At 41.7% G+C, this 20,378-nt stretch overlaps 3 protein-coding genes and 1 pseudogene across 3 annotated transcripts; all 4 read right to left on the bottom strand.

Moving 5' to 3' along the window:
- Positions 1-1,028: 1,028 nt before the first annotated feature.
- LOC117478799 (serine/threonine-protein kinase Nek6) lies at positions 1,029-6,142 on the bottom strand. Its single transcript, XM_034125704.1, has 7 exons — positions 6,054-6,142; positions 5,755-5,865; positions 5,210-5,318; positions 3,170-3,277; positions 2,903-2,997; positions 2,402-2,515; positions 1,029-2,206 (listed from the first exon to the last, which is right to left on the bottom strand). The coding sequence occupies exons 1-7, from the start codon at positions 6,093-6,095 to the stop codon at positions 2,096-2,098; spliced, it is 690 nt and encodes a 229-aa protein (XP_033981595.1). The 5' UTR covers positions 6,096-6,142; the 3' UTR covers positions 1,029-2,095.
- A 1,753-nt stretch (positions 6,143-7,895) lies between these two features.
- LOC117478798 (E3 ubiquitin/ISG15 ligase TRIM25-like) lies at positions 7,896-8,759 on the bottom strand (the record flags this gene model as incomplete). The annotated part of the gene is made up of 1 exon (XM_034125703.1): positions 7,896-8,759. A coding segment is annotated over exon 1 (864 nt), but the record flags the coding sequence as incomplete, so codon positions are not given.
- Positions 8,760-13,100: 4,341 nt separating this feature from the next.
- LOC117478797 (E3 ubiquitin/ISG15 ligase TRIM25-like) lies at positions 13,101-14,110 on the bottom strand (the record flags this gene model as incomplete). The annotated part of the gene is made up of 1 exon (XM_034125702.1): positions 13,101-14,110. A coding segment is annotated over exon 1 (891 nt), but the record flags the coding sequence as incomplete, so codon positions are not given.
- A 3,843-nt stretch (positions 14,111-17,953) lies between these two features.
- On the bottom strand, positions 17,954-19,982 carry LOC117478770 (annotated as a pseudogene).
- Between the last annotated feature and the right edge of the window lie 396 nt (positions 19,983-20,378).

The raw sequence follows: 20,378 nt of genomic DNA, 5'->3' as shown, positions 1-20,378 counted from the left end.
GCTTACTGTGCGTAATGTCTCATTTTAGAATCATATATATTGCATTACTGGATTATTTCATTCTTCATGCATTCATGTGTCTTTTCCATCCCTAATAAAGTGTAGGGGAAATGGAGACAGTAACACACAACAGTCAGGGTGAAAGTGAACACAAGTTTATTTATTTACACCAAAGAAAATGCCAACAAATGTTCTTTAAGTGAGGAGACAAAGAAGATTGTGCCAAATTAAATAAATGAATATAACAAAACTCAAACAAAAAGCCCTCACTATCTGTTCTACTAACAAGGAGACAAAACAACTACAGGGTGCAACAATCTACTAACCTAGTGTGTCTATCAGAGTTTACCTACGTGAGGAGAGGTAGAGGGTACCCCAAACTTACCCAAATCCTCCACTTCCCACCACACACACATTTAACAATACTAAAAACAAGAAGACAGAATAATGACCAAATCTCTCAGAGACCACAAAGAGGCTCTGGAGTCAGCAGCAGGTCTGAGAGAGCGAAGGCTTCCTGGATCGCCTCCTTTAATGACCGGCCCTGGCTACCTTCTTATATGGAAATAAAACACTAATAGAAAAATAGAATGTCTTTGATAATTCACTATAACTAAGTTCTAAATGTGTCCTCTGTTAAGATGTTGAATTAACACCAGAATTGAATAAATTAATACATTATTTCTGATAGCAGTATGTGAAATTATATCTGTAGCTATATTATAAACTCTACTTGTATCTTATCAGTTAATTAGTTACAAAAATACATTTAACTCTTCCCTGGTTCTGGCAGAAACAGTTCTTTCTGACATGTTTTGGGACATTTGGATGTATCCCTTTTAGTATGATAATTAGCCTGTTAGCATTATCCAGACAGCATTGTGTGACTTGTTGAACTGGTTTACCTGCATGTGTGGGTGCAGGCATTCCTTTTAGTGTGATAATAGGCTAAGCCAGACAGAATGAACACTTGTTCAACCTGCCTATCTATTCCTTCAGGTAATCTATTACAATATAATAAGCATATGTATTATTGATACATATTTATTAATGACTTTTTCCATTTCAGAATGCCAGCAGCAAAGAGAGGTCCTGGATTCAGTGTGCAGGATGTGATCCAAAAAGGAGAAAGTGATTTGAGATGGAATCAGAGGACACTGCTATGAGTGAAGAAGAGGCAGATGAAGATGCCTGTGGACAAAGAAAAGCAACAACAATCCATCCCTCACATACTTATGTATATATAATAACTTGCTTTATATTTGGCTTTTGTTATTGTTCATTTGTAAATTCAACATGTATATTTTCTACTTTCTTGTTTATTTCTAGTCTTTTTTCATTTGTATTGTATGCCATGTCTTTTATGCTGCTGCAACACAACAATGTCCCAAATTGAGATCAATAAAGTTCTATCTTATCTCTTATCTGAACCCAATGGCCGCCCAGTCAGTGATTATGTGGACATCGAGCCCCAACCAAATAAACACACCAAGCCCCGTGACAGGTATCGCTGGCTGAACAAAGATTTGATCAGTCCCAATACTGATTTTTTCTTTTGAGTAATAAATCACAATTCTTACTTAAATCTCAGATCTATGAAAATAAATCCTGAAGGTTTTCATGAAAATAAATAAAATATATTTGAACAAGACCAGGCCCAGAGAAGTGATATAATAAGGAAGCAGTCACACTGGGCTAATACACACTGCATGTAAACGACAAATGTGAAGACAAATCACAAATGTGACTCAGTAATGGCTAATACACAGTTACCGATGGCTCATTTGACCCCTACAGAATGTACTTAAATTGACAATATAAAATAGATTACAACGACAGACGATCAATACTCAAAGTCCCCGTCTGTATGGAATGCACCCTCGAAGAAATCTGATCAGACTGAGACAGCTCTTCATCCTGAGCTGCAGAAAAGTCTCCTTTGCTTTCAGAAAAGTCCACTTTGAACGAGTGCTGCACCACTACTGGGCTCTTCACATCCTCCATGACAGGAGAGGAGAGGGGGTGAAGCTGCCATGGTGCTCCTGTGCACATGAGACAGTCCTCAGATTGAGAAGAAGGAGGGGGGGGGGGGGGCTCAGGTGCTGGAGGTCCAAACGTGCATCTGTTTGGCGATCTGCAGCACGAAGACGATGTCCGGCCGCTGGTCTGGCTCCGGGTTGATGCACATGCTGACCAGCTCCCTCAGCTGTAGGAAAGAAGGGCTTCATTAGCTTAAAGGAGACGGATATTCTGCAGTTTCTTGGTCAACAAATCCCACGAAAAGACACAACAACAATGTGGTAATCGGTCCTTTAGGTTCATTCATTTCCTACAGCCAAGTAACATTTGATCAAGGAGGAGAAATTGCATTTGTTGTCTGTATTAATGATTCCTCATCTACCTTCTCAGAGTGATGGTCCGGAGGGAGGGGGGGGTAATCACACTTCTCGATCTTCTGGCAGAGGGAGAGCAGGTTCATCTTGTCCCCATAAAACGGACTCTGCAGCGCTGCCATCTGCAGAAACAAGTGGAAGACAGGCTGGATGAGAGACATTCCTGATGAAGACTTTAAACCAACACGATGAAGAAGAGGTGATAGATCAGTCGCTGCTGACAGAGCGCAGACGTCCACTCTTTGGGGGATTGAAAAGGAGCTTGAAGACTGCAAGCTGCCCTGCATGTATTGTGACTTTCCTGGGACTGATGCTAGGCCCACTACATTTCATTATACCTGAAGAGCTCCCTTTCCATCATCGTCTAAAGCAGGCCATACGTACTATATGTGAATATGTATTAACCTCAGCTGTAGTGTAAAAGGGTTAGGGTTCAAAGTGCTTGAATATCACGTTGGAAAAGGTGTACAAATCTTAAAAAAAACAAGTAACAGTGTATGTGAGCTTACCTCATACAGAAGACATCCCAGAGACCAGATATCAGACTTAAAATTGTATCCGTTCTCGTGGATCCTCTCCGGCGACATGTAGTAAGGAGTCCCCACTGGGAGAAAGAGAGTTAAGATGTTCAGAAAATCAATTGATCATTGCTGTGAGACGATCACAGAAAACACACAGATTTAATGCTGTTTTTTAAATGTATTCTGTATCGAATCCATGTATATGAATATGTATGCATGCATGTTCTGTATTTACATGTTCTGTCCGTTCCTTACCTAAGGAGTGTGCCGCCGTGGTTTTGGAGCTGAAGAAGCGTCCTAATCCCAGGTCACCCAGCTTCACCTCACCTGTGGCTGTGATGAACACGTTGGCTGGCTTTATATCTGACACACACACACACACACACACACACAACACACACACACACACACACACACACACACACACACACACACACACACACACACACACACACACACACACACACACACACACACACACACACACACACACACACACACACACACACACACACACAAATTACACCGAAGCTTTCTCAGGGCGGGCCAATGAGTAAACTGGGCGGGCCTGGTGTATAGTCTACAATAGCTTCATACAGTACCAGTCAAACGTTTGGACACACCTTCTCATTCAATGGTTTTTGTTAATGTTTATTGATTTCTACTTTAAAGAAGATTAATACTGAAGACATCAAAACTATGAAAGAACACATATGGAATTATCTAATTAACAAAAAAAGTGTTAAAAAAATCCAGAATATTATTTTTATTTTCTATTCTTCAAAGTAGCCCCCTTTTGCCTCGATGAACGCTTTGCACACTCTTGGCTTCTCTCAGTCAGCTTCATGAGGTCGCCCCCGGTTTTCAATTAACACGTGTGCCTTGTCAAGAGTCAATTTGTGGAATGATTTGCCTTCTTAATGTGTTTGAAATGTGTTTATATTTCTGCAGAAACAAATCTGCCCCAATTAGAGTGAGTGGTACAAAGTCACTTTTCTACAAATAATGCATCCACCTATTAAGTTCCTTTACATACACCGTCTGTAGGAGAAGCAGCATTCAGTTATTATGCTCCAAATATCTGGAACAAACTCCCAGAAACCTGCAGGTCCGCTGCAACTCTTACTACTTTTAAATCCAGGCTGAAGACTTTTCTTTTTGCCGCTGCTTTTAATTGAACTATTCACATCTTAAACTGCACTGTAACTTTTAACTTTTATCCATGTATTTTTTCTTTTAATGTTTATTTTATTATCTTTTCTTTTTAATGACTGATTTTAAATGCCATTTTCATAATGTCTTCCATTTTTGTAAAGCACTTTGAATTGCCTTGTGTTGAAAGGTGCTATATAAATAAACTTGCCTTGCCTTGTAGGATTAAACTATTTGACCAGCTGATTTGTTGTAGTGTTTTGAGTGTAGCCCACAAGGTGAGTTTCACACACACACACACACACACACACACACACACACACACACACACACACACACACACACACACACACACACACACACCTCGCTTTATACTCTTACATTAGACTCAAAACAAACCCACAGAAGCTCAATGTTCCCTGCGTGACTTTAAGGTTTACAACGTGACGCAGGAGTTCCTTCCTGTTCCGGTCGGACCGGTCTGACATCAAACTGCTGCTGCTGGAGAAACGGCTCACCAGCCTCAGGCTCCATTATTGATCTTAGCAAGAGATGCCTTTTTCAGATTGTACAAGTTCACCTTTTTCAGCTCTGGTTTCATCTGATTTTTCTTAAACACACACACACACACACACACACACACACACACACACACACACACACACACACACACACACACACACACACACACACACACACACACACACACACACACACACACACACACACACACACACACACACACACACACACACACACACACACACACACACACACACACACACACACACGTTTTTAGCCGCCGATACCAATATGCAATTGCTGATGATCCATAATGAGGTTTTCTGATGGCTTTCATTCGAGCAGCTTGTACATTTATTGCGGCAAATATAAGTCTGACCCCTCAGTGTCTAAGGCTCTCCACCAGGGGGCAGCGTAACAAAGGAGATCAATGCAAGTGCAATTAAAGAACCATAAATAGTGCTGTTGGTTTCTTGTCCTGTCAGAAACATACTAAGGTGAGGCCGTCCTTCAACCAGAAGTGTTCAAATGCTACCTCCTTTACGGGTTGGAAGACTCATTCCTGCACCACTCTTTTATGAAATGTGACGAGGGTGAGTAAATGGGTCAGTAGCTGCTTACCACGGTGCATTACTCTGCGTGAGTGCATGTGCTCCAGGGCGCTGCAGAGCTGCACAAAATACTTCCAGATAGTTCTCTCTGGGATGAGGCGCCTCTTCTTCTTGAAGTACTTTAAAGATAAAAAGGAAGCAATGTTAGTCCATAGAAAGTGACAATGCTAGATTCAAGATTCAAGGCTTTTATTGTCATGTGTGCATAGCTACAGTTCTCTTAGGTCACAGACTCCTCCAGCAGAGCAACACAATAAAACAGATACAATAGTGCAAGTAATACAAATAGAATATAATAAAAATAGTGCAAGACTAGTCTATATACAAGTAATTGGAATATTGATATATAGACTTGAAGATGCTATGTGTAGCATATGGGAACCAGGCCAAAACAAAGTGTTGCTCTCATCTCATATATTTTGAGTAGAATCATGAAAATGAATCTTGATAAAATACTAGTAATCAAATCTAACAAGTACGTTTGTTGCTGCGTGTAAAATGAGTTGAGTTAGGGTCACTGTTCTTGTTTGATCTGAGGTGAGTCTGTGATCTGACCTTTATCATCTGGGACAGATCTCCAGCATCCTCCAGCTCCAGAACGATGTTGAGCTCGTTGTCTTCAATGAAAGAGTCCAGGTATTTGATCACATTGGGGTGATTCAGCTGCTGCAGTGGGCAAACAGGAGACACACATGTTTTCATGCTAACACAGCATGCAGCAGCTCCCACAAGAAGAAGTAGAGCTGAACTCAAAGTGATGCTCATACACTAGTTATCCTATGTTTCCCTTAATGCTGGAAACCTGTTATGGTGCTCTCACTGACCCCCTGAACACAATGATGGATCAACTTTACCTTCATCTCTCTCCTTGATGCAGTCCTGACTGGCCTTGGCATCCATCATCGCAAAGATCTGCAGTGACAAAGATTCAATAAATGTATTCTTTGACTTCTTTCTTACACTGTAAAAAGTCCAGCTTGCTATGAATCTTGAGTCCAACTAAACACTAGCATTGGTCAGACTCTAATCTGCATTATACTCAAAGAAACAAAAAAACGTAAGCAGACTCTCACTCTTTATGTTCAAACCTTATCTTAACTAATCATTTAAAAGTAATAATTAAGTTCTGATTAGGATTGAGCCCCATCCCCTAAATCAAATAATTAGCATCAAGCACATGGTCCACATCAAGGGTGCATGCATGTGACATTTCAGAAGGACGTCCTGAAGCAGACTGCTGACGTCTGTGTGATTTCCTTTAAGAGAAACTGATCAATGATTCATTAACAAGTCCTTATTCATTTAACAATCCACCTTTAACCCTTCTGGCAAATAACTTGTTTCAGAAAAATAATTTATATATATATTTATAATTTAAAAAAGCAAAAGACAGATTTTCACTTTTGTCCTTTTAGTTCTTTTATTAACAAGATTAAAATATATACAGACATGTAAATGTATTCAACACATTTAGACTTAGTTACAAATTAAAAACCTTTAGAATAAAATATCTCCAATGAAAGAAGCTCTGGTGCTTTCTCTCTAAAGACTCACTTTACAAGAGAAACAACACACAAATACATCAATATCCATATTCAACACATTTTTAAATCATGAACACACGTCTCTGTTAAACACATACAAGACTAAAAATACAATTGAACAGAGTAAAAGGCAATCAGAGTATAAGACTATATGTTTTAAATGATTATATGATCATTTAACACGACACAGAACAACTCGTGAGAAGATGTTAAAGCACCTCCCATAATGTTTGATTGACAGCTGATCTCTGTGCAGTGAAGACATGAGCAATCAGCTCTCAGCAACAATGATGGAGACACGGTGAGTTTAAGAAGCAGAAGAGTTCCTCAAATGACTTCAGGCTATTTCAGTTTACAAAACTCAGCTATGTCTCCATGATCATAAAGCCGAACTCCAGCATGTAGCGGCTGAGTGAATGTGGTCTGCACTCTGTGGAGGAGAGTCATGGTTTCAGAGACGCTGTAGAAGGACAGAACACCTGCTCTGTGATCCAGGTACACTCCTACTCTGGAGGACGGAGGACCTGAGACGGGAGTGAGGATACTGTTGTAATGAAATGTATAACTGTTTTGGTTACACTCTAAGGACCAAGATTTGTCATTGAATCCAAATCGACTTTCAGCCCCTGCTCTGATGATATTCTTGTATGCGACTGCTACAAAAACTGTTCCCCCTCTCCACTCCACCTCCCAGTAACAACGTCCAGTCAGACTCTCTCTTCTCAGGACCTGACCAAAATAAGTGAATCTGTCTGGGTGACTAGAATAAGACTGTTGTTGTTTCATGAATGTTGCTTTTCTGCCCCCCTCAGATAATAACAGCCATGTGTGTGCTGTGTTTGGATCCAGTTTGATTCTCTGTGAATATTGTAAGAACCCAGCTCTGGTGGTGGGCTCTGCTGCTGACAGTAAAACATCCACTTCAGTCGATGAGACGTTTGTCCATTCCTCTCTCAGGACGTCCTGTAGTTTGTCTCTGACTGCTGACAGGGCCGCCGTCACGTCCTTAAAGTAGCTCAGAGGACGGATGTTGATGCTGGATGAGTGTGTAGGTTCACTGAGGGCTGACAGTGAGGGGTAACTGTGCAGAAACTGGTTGTGATCCTCTGTGTGAGACAGCAGCTTCAGCTCAGTATCTCTCCTCTTCAGCTCAGCGTCTCTCCTCTTCAGCTCAGAGATCTCCTGCTCCAGCTTCTCCTGAAGCTCTTTGACTCGACTCACTTCCCTCTTCTGCTGGGATCTGACCTGCTGCTTCACATCAGAGCTTCTTTTCTCCATGAGACGGATCAGCTCAGTGAACATCTTCTCACTGCCCTCCACTGCTTTATCAGCAGAGCCATTGACGGCCTCCACCTCCTGCTGAAGCAGCTTCACCTCCTTCTCTCTGTCCTGGATTATCTGCTGGATGTTTAGTCGACTCCCCTCCAGCTCTCTCTGCCTCTCAGTCCTCTCTGCTGCAGCTGACACTGTGTCGTGGCCTTTGTGTTCGTCCACAGTGCAGATATAACAGATACACTGCTGATCAGTGCGGCAGAACAGCTTCATCACCTCGTCGTGACGAGAGCAGATGTTCTCCTGGAGCTTCTTGGAGGGCTCCACCAGCTTGTGTTTCTTTAATTGAGCTACGTCATAATGAGACTGGAGGTGTTTCTCACAGTAAGATACAAGACACACGAGGCAGGACTTACAGGCTCTCAGTTTCCTCCCAGTGCAGACATCACAGGCCACATCTTCAGCTCCAGCATAGCAGAGATCAGCAGGAGCAGCTTGGAGTCCAGTCTTCTTCAGCTCCTCCACTAAAGCTGCTAACATGGTGTTTTTCAGCAGGACAGGCCTCGGTGTGAAGCTCTGCCTACACTGAGGGCAGCTGTGGATTAACTCTCCATCCCAGTGGTGTTTAATACAGTCCATGCAGTAGCTGTGTCCACAGGAAGTGGTCACCGGATCCCTCAGTAGATCCAGACAGATGGAACAAGAGAAGGTTTCCCGGTCCAGCTGAACTCCTTTCTGCGCCATTTCCCCTCTCAGTAGCAGCGAGTGTCTGAGTTTCACTTCCTGAGAGCTGAAACTATGTGAGCTGTGATCTGAACAGCATGTGTGTGTGCTGTGAATGTGGCCTATCAGCTCTTGTTCTTTACCCACATGTTGGTTACACCCATCCTCCTCAGTGTGGATCTGAAGGGGAGGAACCAGGAAGTACAGAGTGGAGCTGGCTGTGTCTGAGAGCAGGAAGGAGAGGGGGGGCTTATCAAACTCTGACTCATTCCAGGAGGAGCAGCAGACACTCTGACCTGTTTCCTCATTTACAAACGGAGCCTCGCTCACAACCTGCTCTACATTTGAAAACAGTCTTCAGCTGTAAAATATGTGTTTTAACTTCAGGCTTTTGTAGCACACAGCTCCACACTCATGGTGGCAGTGGTGTAAGAAGTACTCAGATATTCTACTAAAGCAAAAGTAGAAATACTACGGGGTAAAAAGACTGTGTAACAAGTAAAAGTACAAAAGCATTGGTATCAAAATATACTTAAAGTACAAAAAGTAAAAGTACTCCTTATGCATTATGGCCCTTTTCAGAATCGAATATATATATTGAGTTACTGGGTTACTATAATGATTATTGATGTGTTTGATCACAGTTAGTAAATGTAGAGATCATTTGAATAACTTGATGTCCTGCTGCTGGATATCTTATCCTATAAATATCTGTCAAAGTGTATTTAATCATTGATTTATATTTTGAATGATCTACTAATCTATATCTAACTAGTAAAAGCTGTGAAATGAATGCAGTGAAGTAAAAAGTACAATACTGTCTTCTAAAATGTAGTGCAGTAGAAGTATATAGCAGCATAAACTGAGACGTATTGGCATAAAAATAATAGTTAAAGTACCAAAAGTAAAAGTACTAACTGTGCGTAATGTCTCCTTTTAGAATCATATATATTGCATTACTGGATTATTTCATTCTTTATGCATTCATGTGTCTTTTCCATCCCTACTAAAGTGTAGGGGAAATGGAGACAGTAACACACAACAACCAATAACATTGAGAGAGTCAGGGTGAAAGTGAACACAAGTTTATTTATTTACATCAAAGAAAATGCCAACAAATGTTCTTTAAGTGAGGAGACAAAGAAGATTGTGCCAAATTAAATACATGAATATAAAAAAATACAACGAAGCTACTGTGAAATTCGCTCCGTGTTCATGTCAGGTGACTTTTTGGACAAACCGGCTACCGTACCGGATGTTACGTTTCGTTCGTTCTTTTTTTATTTAATTGTATTATTATTTATCAAATCAATCGGAAAAGGGCACATCAAATTAGTGTTTATTAAATTAATTAAACCTCAGGGCATTATGAAATTATTAAACCAGATACAAAACTAATTAAAAAAAAAACACAAGTGACTCAGGCATCCGGACCGGAAGTAGTACCCCGGGTCGGGAGCAAATGATTTTTGTTGTCCTTATTTTTAAATGTAGAAATATGTTAAAGATTTTATAATAGTGTGTGTTCTGTTTTATTCTCAAATGTTATGTATTTATTCATTCATACATTTATTTATGCATTTATTTATTTATACTTATGTCATGTTCCGTCCTCCATAGTATTTGACTGAATAAGGATGTGGATAGCAGGACTGATGACTTCTATTAACTTCAACATCAAAATCGATTGATAAAGAAGCTTCTTTTGCATCTATTGTTTAAACCTTTAATTTATATTCACTTACCACAAATACAAAAGAGGCAGCACTTGACAATGACACCACTCAGCTCAATGTCATGTCGCAATAAAAAGTACAATAAATACAAAAAATTAAGGCATAAACAATCTGGGTCTGCAATATATTTATTATATCCGCACAGAGTTCAGGTATTGTGTGTGATGAGGCACTGTTCAGTAAATATAGACATTGTTTAACATATTCTTTTACGTTATTACCTCAAAATGACTTTCACAGCATCACATCCTCGGTCCTCCAAGTGCATTTAGAGAAATGAGATGTCCTTCAACATGGCTGAAATCCATTTCCGGGTCACTACCGGAGGAGCGAGGAGTCGAGGAGTCGAGGAGGGGAAATGAGAGAAATGAGAAAGGCCCTATAGGAGTAACGTGCTGCAGCTTCAAAAGCGATGAAACATATTAACAGCAATGTGCCCAAACACATGCAGATGGAGAGAAATCTACACCAACCTGACGAGACATGAGCAGGCTTTACTAAAAGAGCTACATTAGCTACAAATAACGTAACATCTGAATTCATCTGATTTTTCTTAATCCTACAAATAAATAAAATATATATAAAAACATGAAAATATCTTGTTTCAGAAAAATAATTTATATATATGTTGTGTTCGGGTCTCCCGTGACCCGTTTCAAGTTTAATTTTTTGATAACTACGCTCTAGTTTTTTTGTATCTGAACGAGGCTTCATGATATCCTCCACAACAGATATATAAACACTACAAAACTGATTTGGACCATTTTAGCCAAGTCTGAAGGTCTCTAAAAAAAAAAGTGTATAATTTGGTGTTGGGGTCTGGGGAGACCCAGCAGAATTGTTGTGGGTCACTCATGGTCAAATTTGGCCCAATCAAGATTCATCTTTGACTTTAGACGCCCCTCCCCCACCCCCTTCATCAACTGTAACAATAATTGTTCGCAACATGCACCTGGTCTCCCCTCCCTCTGCCCCCCTCCCCCCACGGGAACTCCACCTTTCTCAAAGAATATGTGCACTAACACTTGAACCTGAACTCACACATGCACGTGTGCAATATGTGGTGTAATGTGTTTTGGACCATAACATTAAATTACAACAGGATTGTACGGTTATGAATGCATAATAAGTTAGTTATGATGTAGTTAAAACAATATTGGATGATAGTCATTTTTTTTGTGTGTTTTGGACTGAAATAAATCATGGGTCAAAATGTACCCGCGAACACCATGAACGGTAACAGCTTTCGAACACAACACAAGGGTTAGAGAAAGCATGAGACGGAGATTTTCACTTTTGTCCTCTTAGTTCTTTTATTAACAAGATTAAAATATATACAGACGTGTAAATGTGGCACTCGACCTGTTAGCTTTTCTTTTTTATGACTTTTCTTTTGATTTGTTTTGTTGCATTATTCAAACTTTCATTTCTGCATTCAACACATTTAGACTTAGTTACAAATTAAAAACCTTTAGAATCAAATATCTCCAATGAAAGAAGCTCTGGTGCTTTCTCTCTAAAGACTCACTTTACAAGAGAAACAACAACACACAAATACATCAATATCCATATTCAACACATTTTTAAATCATGTTAAACACATACAAGACTAAAAATACAATTGAACAGAGTAAAAGGCAATCAGAGTATAAGACTATATGTTTTAAATGATTATATGATAATTGAACACGACACAGAACAACTCATGAGAAGATGTTAAAGCACATCCCATCATGTTTGATTGACAGCTGATCTCTGTTCAGTGAAGACATGAGCAATCAACTCTCAGCAACAATGATGGACACACGGTGAGTTTAAGGAATAGAAGAGTTCCTCAAATGACTTCAGGCTATTTCAGTTTACAAAACTCAGCTGAGGCTCCATAACAAAGCCAAAGTCCAGCATGTAGCGGCTGAGTGAATGTGGTCTGCACTCTGTGGAGGAGAGTCATGGTTTCAGAGATGATGCTGTAGAAGGACAGAACACCTGCTCTGTGATCCAGGTACACTCCTACTCTGGAGGAGCGAGGACCTGAGACGGTAGTGAGGATACTGTTGTAAAGAAATGTATAACTGTTTTGGTTACACTCTAAGGACCAAGATTTGTCATTGAATCCAAATCGACATTCATTCCCTGCTCTGATGATATTCTTGTATGTGACTGCTACATTAACTCCTGCTACAAAAAATCCTCCCTGTCTCCACTCCACCTCCCAGTAACAACGTCCAGTCAGACTCTCTCTACTCAGGACCTGAGAATAACCTCCAGTGAATCTGTCTGGGTGACTAGAATAAGGCTGTGGTCCCATGATTGTTGCTTTTCTGCTCCCCTCAGATAATAACAGCTGTGTGTGTGCTGTGTTTGGATCCAGAGTGACTTCCTGTGAATATTGTAAGAACCCAGCTCTGGTGGTGGGCTCTGCTGCTGACAGTAAAACATCCACTTCAGTCGGTGAGACGTTTGTCCATTCCTCTCTTAGAACGTCCTGTAGTTTGTCTCTGATTGCTGACAGGGCCACCGTCACGTCCTCAAAGTAGGTCAGAGGACGGATGTTGATGCTGGATGAGTGTGTAGGTTCACTGAGGGCTGACAGTGAGGGGTAGCTGTGCAGAAACTGGTTGTGATCCTCTGTGTGAGACAGCAGCTTCAGCTCAGCGTCTCTCCTCTTCAGCTCAGAGATCTCCTGCTCCAGCTTCTCCTGAAGCTCTCTGACTCGACTCACTTCTCTCCTCTGCTGGGATCTGACCTGCTGCTTCACATCAGAGTTTATTTTCTCCATGAGACGGATCAGCTCAGTGAACATCTTCTCACTGTCCTCCACTGCTTTATCAGCAGAGCCATTGACGGCCTCCACCTCCTGCTGAAGCAGCTTCACCTCCTTCTCTCTGTCCTGGATTCTCTGCTGGATGTTTAGTCGACTCCCCTCCAGCTCTCTCTGCCTCTCAGTCGTCTCTGCTGCAGCTGACACTGTGTCGTGGCCTTTGTGTTCGTCCACAGAGCAGAGAGAACAGATACACTGCTGATCAGTGCGGCAGAACAGCTTCATCACCTCGTCGTGACGAGAGCAGATGTTCTCCTGGAGCTTCTTGGAGGGCTCCACCAGCTTGTGTTTCTTTAATTGAGCTACGTCATAATGAAGCTGGAGGTGTTTCTCACAGTAAGATACAAGACACACGAGACAGGACTTACAGGCTCTCAGTTTCCTCCCAGTGCAGACATCACAGGCCACATCTTCAGCTCCAGCATAGCAGTGATCAGCAGGAGCAGCTTGGAGTCCAGTCTTCTTCAGCTCCTCCACTAAAGCTGCTAACATGGTGTTTTTCAGCAGGACAGGCCTCGGTGTGAAGCTCTGCCTACACTGAGGGCAGCTGTGGATTAACTCTCCATCCCAGTGGTGTTTAATACACTTCATGCAGTAGCTGTGTCCACAGGGAATAGTCACCGGATCCTTCAGTAGATCCAGACAGATCGAACAAGAGAAGGTTTCCCGGTCCAGCTGAACTCCTTTCTGCGCCATTTCCCCTCTCAGTAGCAGCGAGTGTCTGAGTTTCACTTCCTGAGAGCTGAAACTATGTGAGCTGTGATCTGAACAGCATGTGTGTGTGCTGTGAATGTGGCCTATCAGCTCTTGGACTTTACCCACATTTGTTTGTTTGTAGCCTTTATTTAACCAGGTTAAAAAATTCCATTGAGATCAACGATCTCTTTTTCAAGGGAGACCTGCGGTACATTAGTTACACATAAAAACAAACAGAAAACAAAAGGACATCACAACATAATTACAGGGGTATACATTAGCAACCTATTTACATTTACAGGTATCCAATAACATTTCATCCAGCCGTGCTTTAAAACGATGCAAGGGAATCAAAATGCTCAGTTTCAATATTTTTTGCATGGTGTTCCAAGCCAGAGGAGCAGCGCACATAAAAGCTTTAGTACCTAAAACAGTCCTAGCACTTGGCACATGTAATAAAAACACATCCCGGGATCTCAGGCAATAGCTACTTGCCACTCTCCGTGAGATCAAAGAGCATATATAAGTCAGTAGTTTACCCAGCATGGCTTTATATATGAATATGTACCAATGACTGAGCCTCCGTACAGTAAGTGAAGACAGACCTGCCCTGGCATACAGGGTACAGTGATGAGTAAGTACTTTACAGTTAGTAACAAATCTCAGAGCACTGTGATAGGCGGCATCTAACCTTTCCAGGCAATGGGCAGGTGCATTCATATAGATCAAATCACCATAGTCTAGCACAGGTAAAAAGGTCACAGTGACTAGCCTTTTTCTGGCTTCAAAAGAGAAACAGGACTTGTTTCTGAAAAAGAAACCTAGTCTAACCCTCAGCTTTTTAAGCAGATTAGTGACCTGAAGTTTAAAAGTAAGACAATCATCAAGCCAGATACCAAGGTATTTATAACAGCTAACCACTTGGAGTACTTGTCCTTGCATAGTCACAATATCCAAAGCAGTCTCTTGAGTCTTTTTAGCTTTAGAAAAGAGCATTACCTTGGTTTTCTCAACATTTAAAAGAAGCTTTAGTTCAGAGAGCTGAGTCTGAATAATGTTAAAAACAGCCTGTAATTTAACAACCGCCTCCTTAATGGAGGGACCTGCACAGTACATCACGGTGTCATCCGCATAAAAATGCAAAGTATCTTCATCCACATTTTCACCTAAACTATTGATGTAGATGGAGAATAAAAGTGGACCTAAAACAGAACCTTGAGGAACACCATTAGCAATGTTCAACCACTCAGAAGACAGCCCATCAAAGTGAACACATTGGGACCTTTCAGAGAGGTAGTTCACAAACCACCCCACTGCATGGCTGGATAAGCCAATACTGAGTAGCCTCTGCTTTAAGATGCGATGATCGACGGTGTCAAACGCTTTGGAAAGGTCAATAAATAGAGCTGCACAACTCTGCTTATTATCTAAAATACTTGTAATGTCATTCACCACTTTCATTGTGGCAGTGATGGTGCTATGTTGCTTTCTGAAACCTGACTGATGTTTAGACAGGATGTCATTGTTACATAAAAACTCCTTTACCTGTTCACTCACTAGGCGTTCAAGAACCTTAGCCAGAACTGACAATTTCGAGATTGGCCTATAATTATTTAAAACAGTTGCCTCCCCTCCTTTTAGTAGTGGCAGGACATACGCTGACTTCCATACTTTAGGAATTGTGTTTGTGCTGAGGGAGAGGTTAAAAAGAGTAGTGAGAGGTGGAGCAATAAAATCTGCAGCTATCTTTAAAAAGAAAGGTTCTACGTTGTCCGGGCCAGCCGGTTTCTTAGGATCTAACTTAGATAATGCTTCATGAACAACATTTACAGTAAAAGGAGTAAAACTGAAAGGGTTTTCCAGACCACATTGTTCAGAGTCACGGATTGGGGTGTTCACAGAAGCAGAGTTAGTCACAGAATCAAACATAGAACCGCAGGGCACAAAATGCTCATTAAAACAATTTAACATAGTAGCCCTGTCCGATATAGAGCCAGATGTTGTGGTAATGCACGGAGGTAGCTCATTTCGGATCTTACCGGTGGATAGCGATTTTATGGCTTTCCAAAATTTCCTAGGATTATTTAGGTTTTCTGTAGTAACTGACAAATAATACTTCGACTTAGCACTTTTGACCTGTGAAGTGAAGCTATTTCTTAGCTGCCTAAAACGCAGCCATTCTACCTCTGAGCCTGATTTCCTAGCCTTTGCCCAGGCCTTGTTTCTCTCATGTAGGAGACTGGACAGTTCAGCAGAAAACCAAGGAGTGTCTCGTCCCTTTACTCTAAAAGTACGTAGGGGTGCATGTCTTTCAATGATCTCCATAAAACCAAGATAAAAATAAGACCATGCAGTTCTACATCAGCACACAGATCGATTTTTCCCCAATCAAACCCAAACAGATCATGAACAAAACCCTGCTCCACAAAATGTTTTATGTGTCTCTTAATAATAATACGAGGTTTAACCTTTTGGACCTTAGTGTCCCTAATTGTGGCTACAACACAGTGGTCACTCACATCATTTGCAAATACTCCCACAGATGGGTATTTATAGGGAACATTAGTTAGAATGAGATCAATTAGGGAGGATTTATTAGGGGACTTAACGTTAGGGCGAGTAGGACTGTCAACAATCTGAGTAACATTCAGAGAGATACAAAGGTTTTTTAAATCCTCTGATACTGCAGTTAACCAGTCCCAGTTAAAATCTCCAAGTAGCACTATTTCCTTGTAGTCTAGTTGCGATAAAAGTTTTGCTAGTGAAGACAAGGAGTCCTTGACAGCTGAGGGGGGTCTGTAACAGCCCACCACCATGACTTGTTGCCCCTTTGCCACTTCTATATTTAAGGCTAAAAATTCGAATTGCTTACTGACAGATTTGGAAACCAATGTGGTTACACTGAACTTATTCTTAACATAAATGGCAACTCCACCACCTTTATTAGGCCGGTCGGTACGATACACATTATAACCATTTAAGGATATGTCAGAGGCCAAAATAGTTTTATTTAGCCATGTTTCTGATAACACAATGACGTCAGCGTCAGTCGAGCTTGCCCAAATGCGGACAAAATCTAGTTTACCTAACAGACTGCGCACATTCAAGTGGATGAAACCCAACCCAGACCTAGCTTTAAAATCAGCAGGAGTAGCGATCTGACTACTACTACTGGGCGGACCAGGGTTAGGTTGAACATTTCCTGACAGTAATAACAACAACAAAAACAGGCATCTTTTCCTCTTAATCGACACACACACATTGTCATCTACTTTAGAATCACCGGAAAAGTCTGCGAGAGTTTGATTAGAGTTTAAGAAGCTGTCCTGAAGTACCATCATCGCAGGCAAACAAAAAAGACAAACATATTTTGTCGAGCAGATTGTCTGCGACAAGGTAACCGGTAACTGTTTGTGTAACACATCCGACCCTTTGCAGGGGATGCCTACTGCGGGTGGCAGAACAGACCTGAATCCAGTAGGCTTCTCAGGATGACTAGAGATCTTCTCATAGTCCAGAACAGTTAACAGGCACAGCAGAATCACGATATGGGCCATTTTCCCAGACCAGCACACAGTATCCGCGATGTTCCTGGGGCAAAAATCCTCCTCCTCACAGCAGCAAAGGACAGGCGAAAGCAGCAGCGAGGAAGCGCTCCGGTCTCTCCGTGGTATCCCCGGGGTATCCCCGGGGTAAAAGGTCTCCTCAGCAAGCAGCACACGACACTGGAGCACACGACAGGTGGGAGCAGGCCTCCGTAACAGCAGAACCAGGACAGGTGGAGAGCAGGCCCCAGCCGCGGCAAATCCTCCTCCGCACAGCAGCACACGCCCGGTGGAAGCAGGCCCCAGCCCGAAGCGTGGAGCCACTCTACAGGTAGGAGCAGGCCTCCGCAGATCGTAGATGACCTGATTGTGGTTTCAGTAGTGTGTAGGGTGTGAGAGTAATTCACAGATATTGCCCTAATGCTGCCGCTTATTCATGCGACGAACATCGTCGAGAAAGTCTAAAGACAACGTATGTGAGCTTACCTCATGCAGAAGACATCCCAGAGACCAGATATCAGACTTAAAATTTTATCCGTTCTCGTGCATCCTCTCCGGCGACATGTAGTAAGGAGTCCCCACTGGGAGAAAGAGAGTTAAGATGTTCAGAAAATCAATTGATCATTGCTGTGAGACGATCACATAAAACACACAGATTTAATGCTGTTTTTTAAATGTATTCTGTATCAAATCCATGAATATGTATGTATGCATGTTCTGTATTTACATGTTCTGTATTTACATGTTCTGTATTTACATGCATGTGCTGTCCGTTCCTTACCTAAGGAGTGTGCCGCCATGGTTTTGGAGCTGAAGAAGCGTCCTGATCCCAGGTCACCCAGCTTCACCTCACCTGTGGCCGTGATGAACACGTTGGCTGGCTTTATATCTGACACACACACACACACACACACACACACACACACACACACACACATTGATATGTTACGGCAAAGCTGATAAAATCATTGCAGGCTGTAGAGAAATGTACACTATGTCAAGTACACATTCCTTCCTGTGTTTAAATATTGATTGTACAATAAGAACAAAAGTATGAATAAATAGATCAAGTTTTTAGCCGCTGATACCAATATGCAATTGCTGATGATCCATAATGAGGTTTTCTGATGGCTTTCATTCGAGCAGCTTGTACATTTATTGCGGCAAATATAAGTCTGACCCCTCAGTGTCTAAGGCTCTCCACCAGGGGGCAGCGTAACAAAGGAGATCAATGCAAGTGCAATTAAAGAACCACAAATAGTGGTGTTGGTTTCTTATCCTGTCAGAAACATACTAAGGTGAGGCCGTCCTTCAACCAGAAGTGTTCAAATGCTACCTCCTTTACGGGTTGGAAGACTCATTCCTGCACCACTCTTTTATGAAATGTGACGAGGGTGAGTAAATGGGTCAGTAGCTGCTTACCACGGTGCATTACTCTGCGTGAGTGCATGTGCTCCAGGGCGCTGCAGAGCTGCACAAAATACTTCCAGATAGTTCTCTCTGGGATGAGGCGCCTCTTCTTCTTGAAGTACTTTAAAGATAAAAAGAAGCAATGTTAGTCCATAGAAAGTGACAATGCTAGATTCAAGATTCAAGGCTTTTATTGTCATGTGTGCATAGCTACAGTTCTCTTAGGTCACAGACTCCTCCAACAGAGCAACACAATAAAACAGATACAATAATGCAAGTAATACAAATAGAATATAATAGAAATAGTGCAAGACTAGTCTATATACAAGTAATTGGAATATTGATATATAGACTTGAAGATGCTATGTGTAGCATATGGGAACCAGGCCAAAACAAAGTGTTGCTCTCATCTCATATATTTTGAGTAGAATCATGAAAAATGAATGTTGATAAAATACTAGTAATCAAATCTAACCAGTACGTTTGATGCTGCGTGTAAAATGAGTTGAGTTAGGGTCACTGTTCTTGTTTGATCTGAGGTGAGTCTGTGATCTGACCTTTATCATCTGGGACAGATCTCCAGCATCCTCCAGCTCCAGAACGATGTTGAGCTCGTTGTCTTCAATGAAAGAGTCCAGGTATTTGATCACATTGGGGTGATTCAGCTGCTGCAGTGGGCAAACAGGAGACACACATGTTTTCATGCTAACACAGCATGCAGCAGCTCCCACAAGAAGAAGTAGAGCTGAACTCAAAGTGATGCTCATACACTAGTTATCCTATGTTTCCCTTAATGCTGGAAACCTGTTATGGTGCTCTCACTGACCCCCTGAACACAATGATGGATCAACTTTACCTTCATCGATCTCCTTGATGCAGTCCTGACTGGCCTTGGCATCCATCATCGCAAAGATCTGCAGTGACAAAGATTCAATAAATGTATTCTTTGACTTCTTTCTTACACTGTAAAAAGTCCAGCTTGCTATGAATCTTGAGTCCAACTAAACACTAGCATTGGTCAGACTCTAATCTGCATTATACTCAAAGAAACAAAAAAACTTAAGCAGACTCTTACTCTTTATGTTCAAACCTTATCTTAACTAATCATTTAAAAGTAATAATTAAGTTCTGATCAGGATTGAGCCCCATCCCCTAAATCAGGGGTCGGCAACCCCTGGCACGTGTGCCACCAATGGCACGCGGCACCGTAACCAGTGGCACACTAGGAATAAGTGGAATAAGTGTACAAAATATTTATTTTATTTTCGGATCCTGAACGAGACCGCCGCCAGAGCGCGTCTCCCCGTTACCTGCAGAAGGAAGCCATGCATGCAACGCAGCCCCACTCAAAAAGGCCGATCGCGAGACGTAACATACATGACACTTTTCTCTGTGTGCGGCAAAACAAGCTCGCCAAAATCACTTCACCAGT

Source organism: Trematomus bernacchii, unplaced genomic scaffold, assembly GCF_902827165.1.
Source record: "Trematomus bernacchii unplaced genomic scaffold, fTreBer1.1, whole genome shotgun sequence".
Lineage (NCBI taxonomy): Eukaryota > Metazoa > Chordata > Actinopteri > Perciformes > Nototheniidae > Trematomus > Trematomus bernacchii.
The sequence above is the reverse complement of the archived record's forward strand: the minus strand, read 5'-3'. Positions and strand labels throughout refer to the sequence as shown.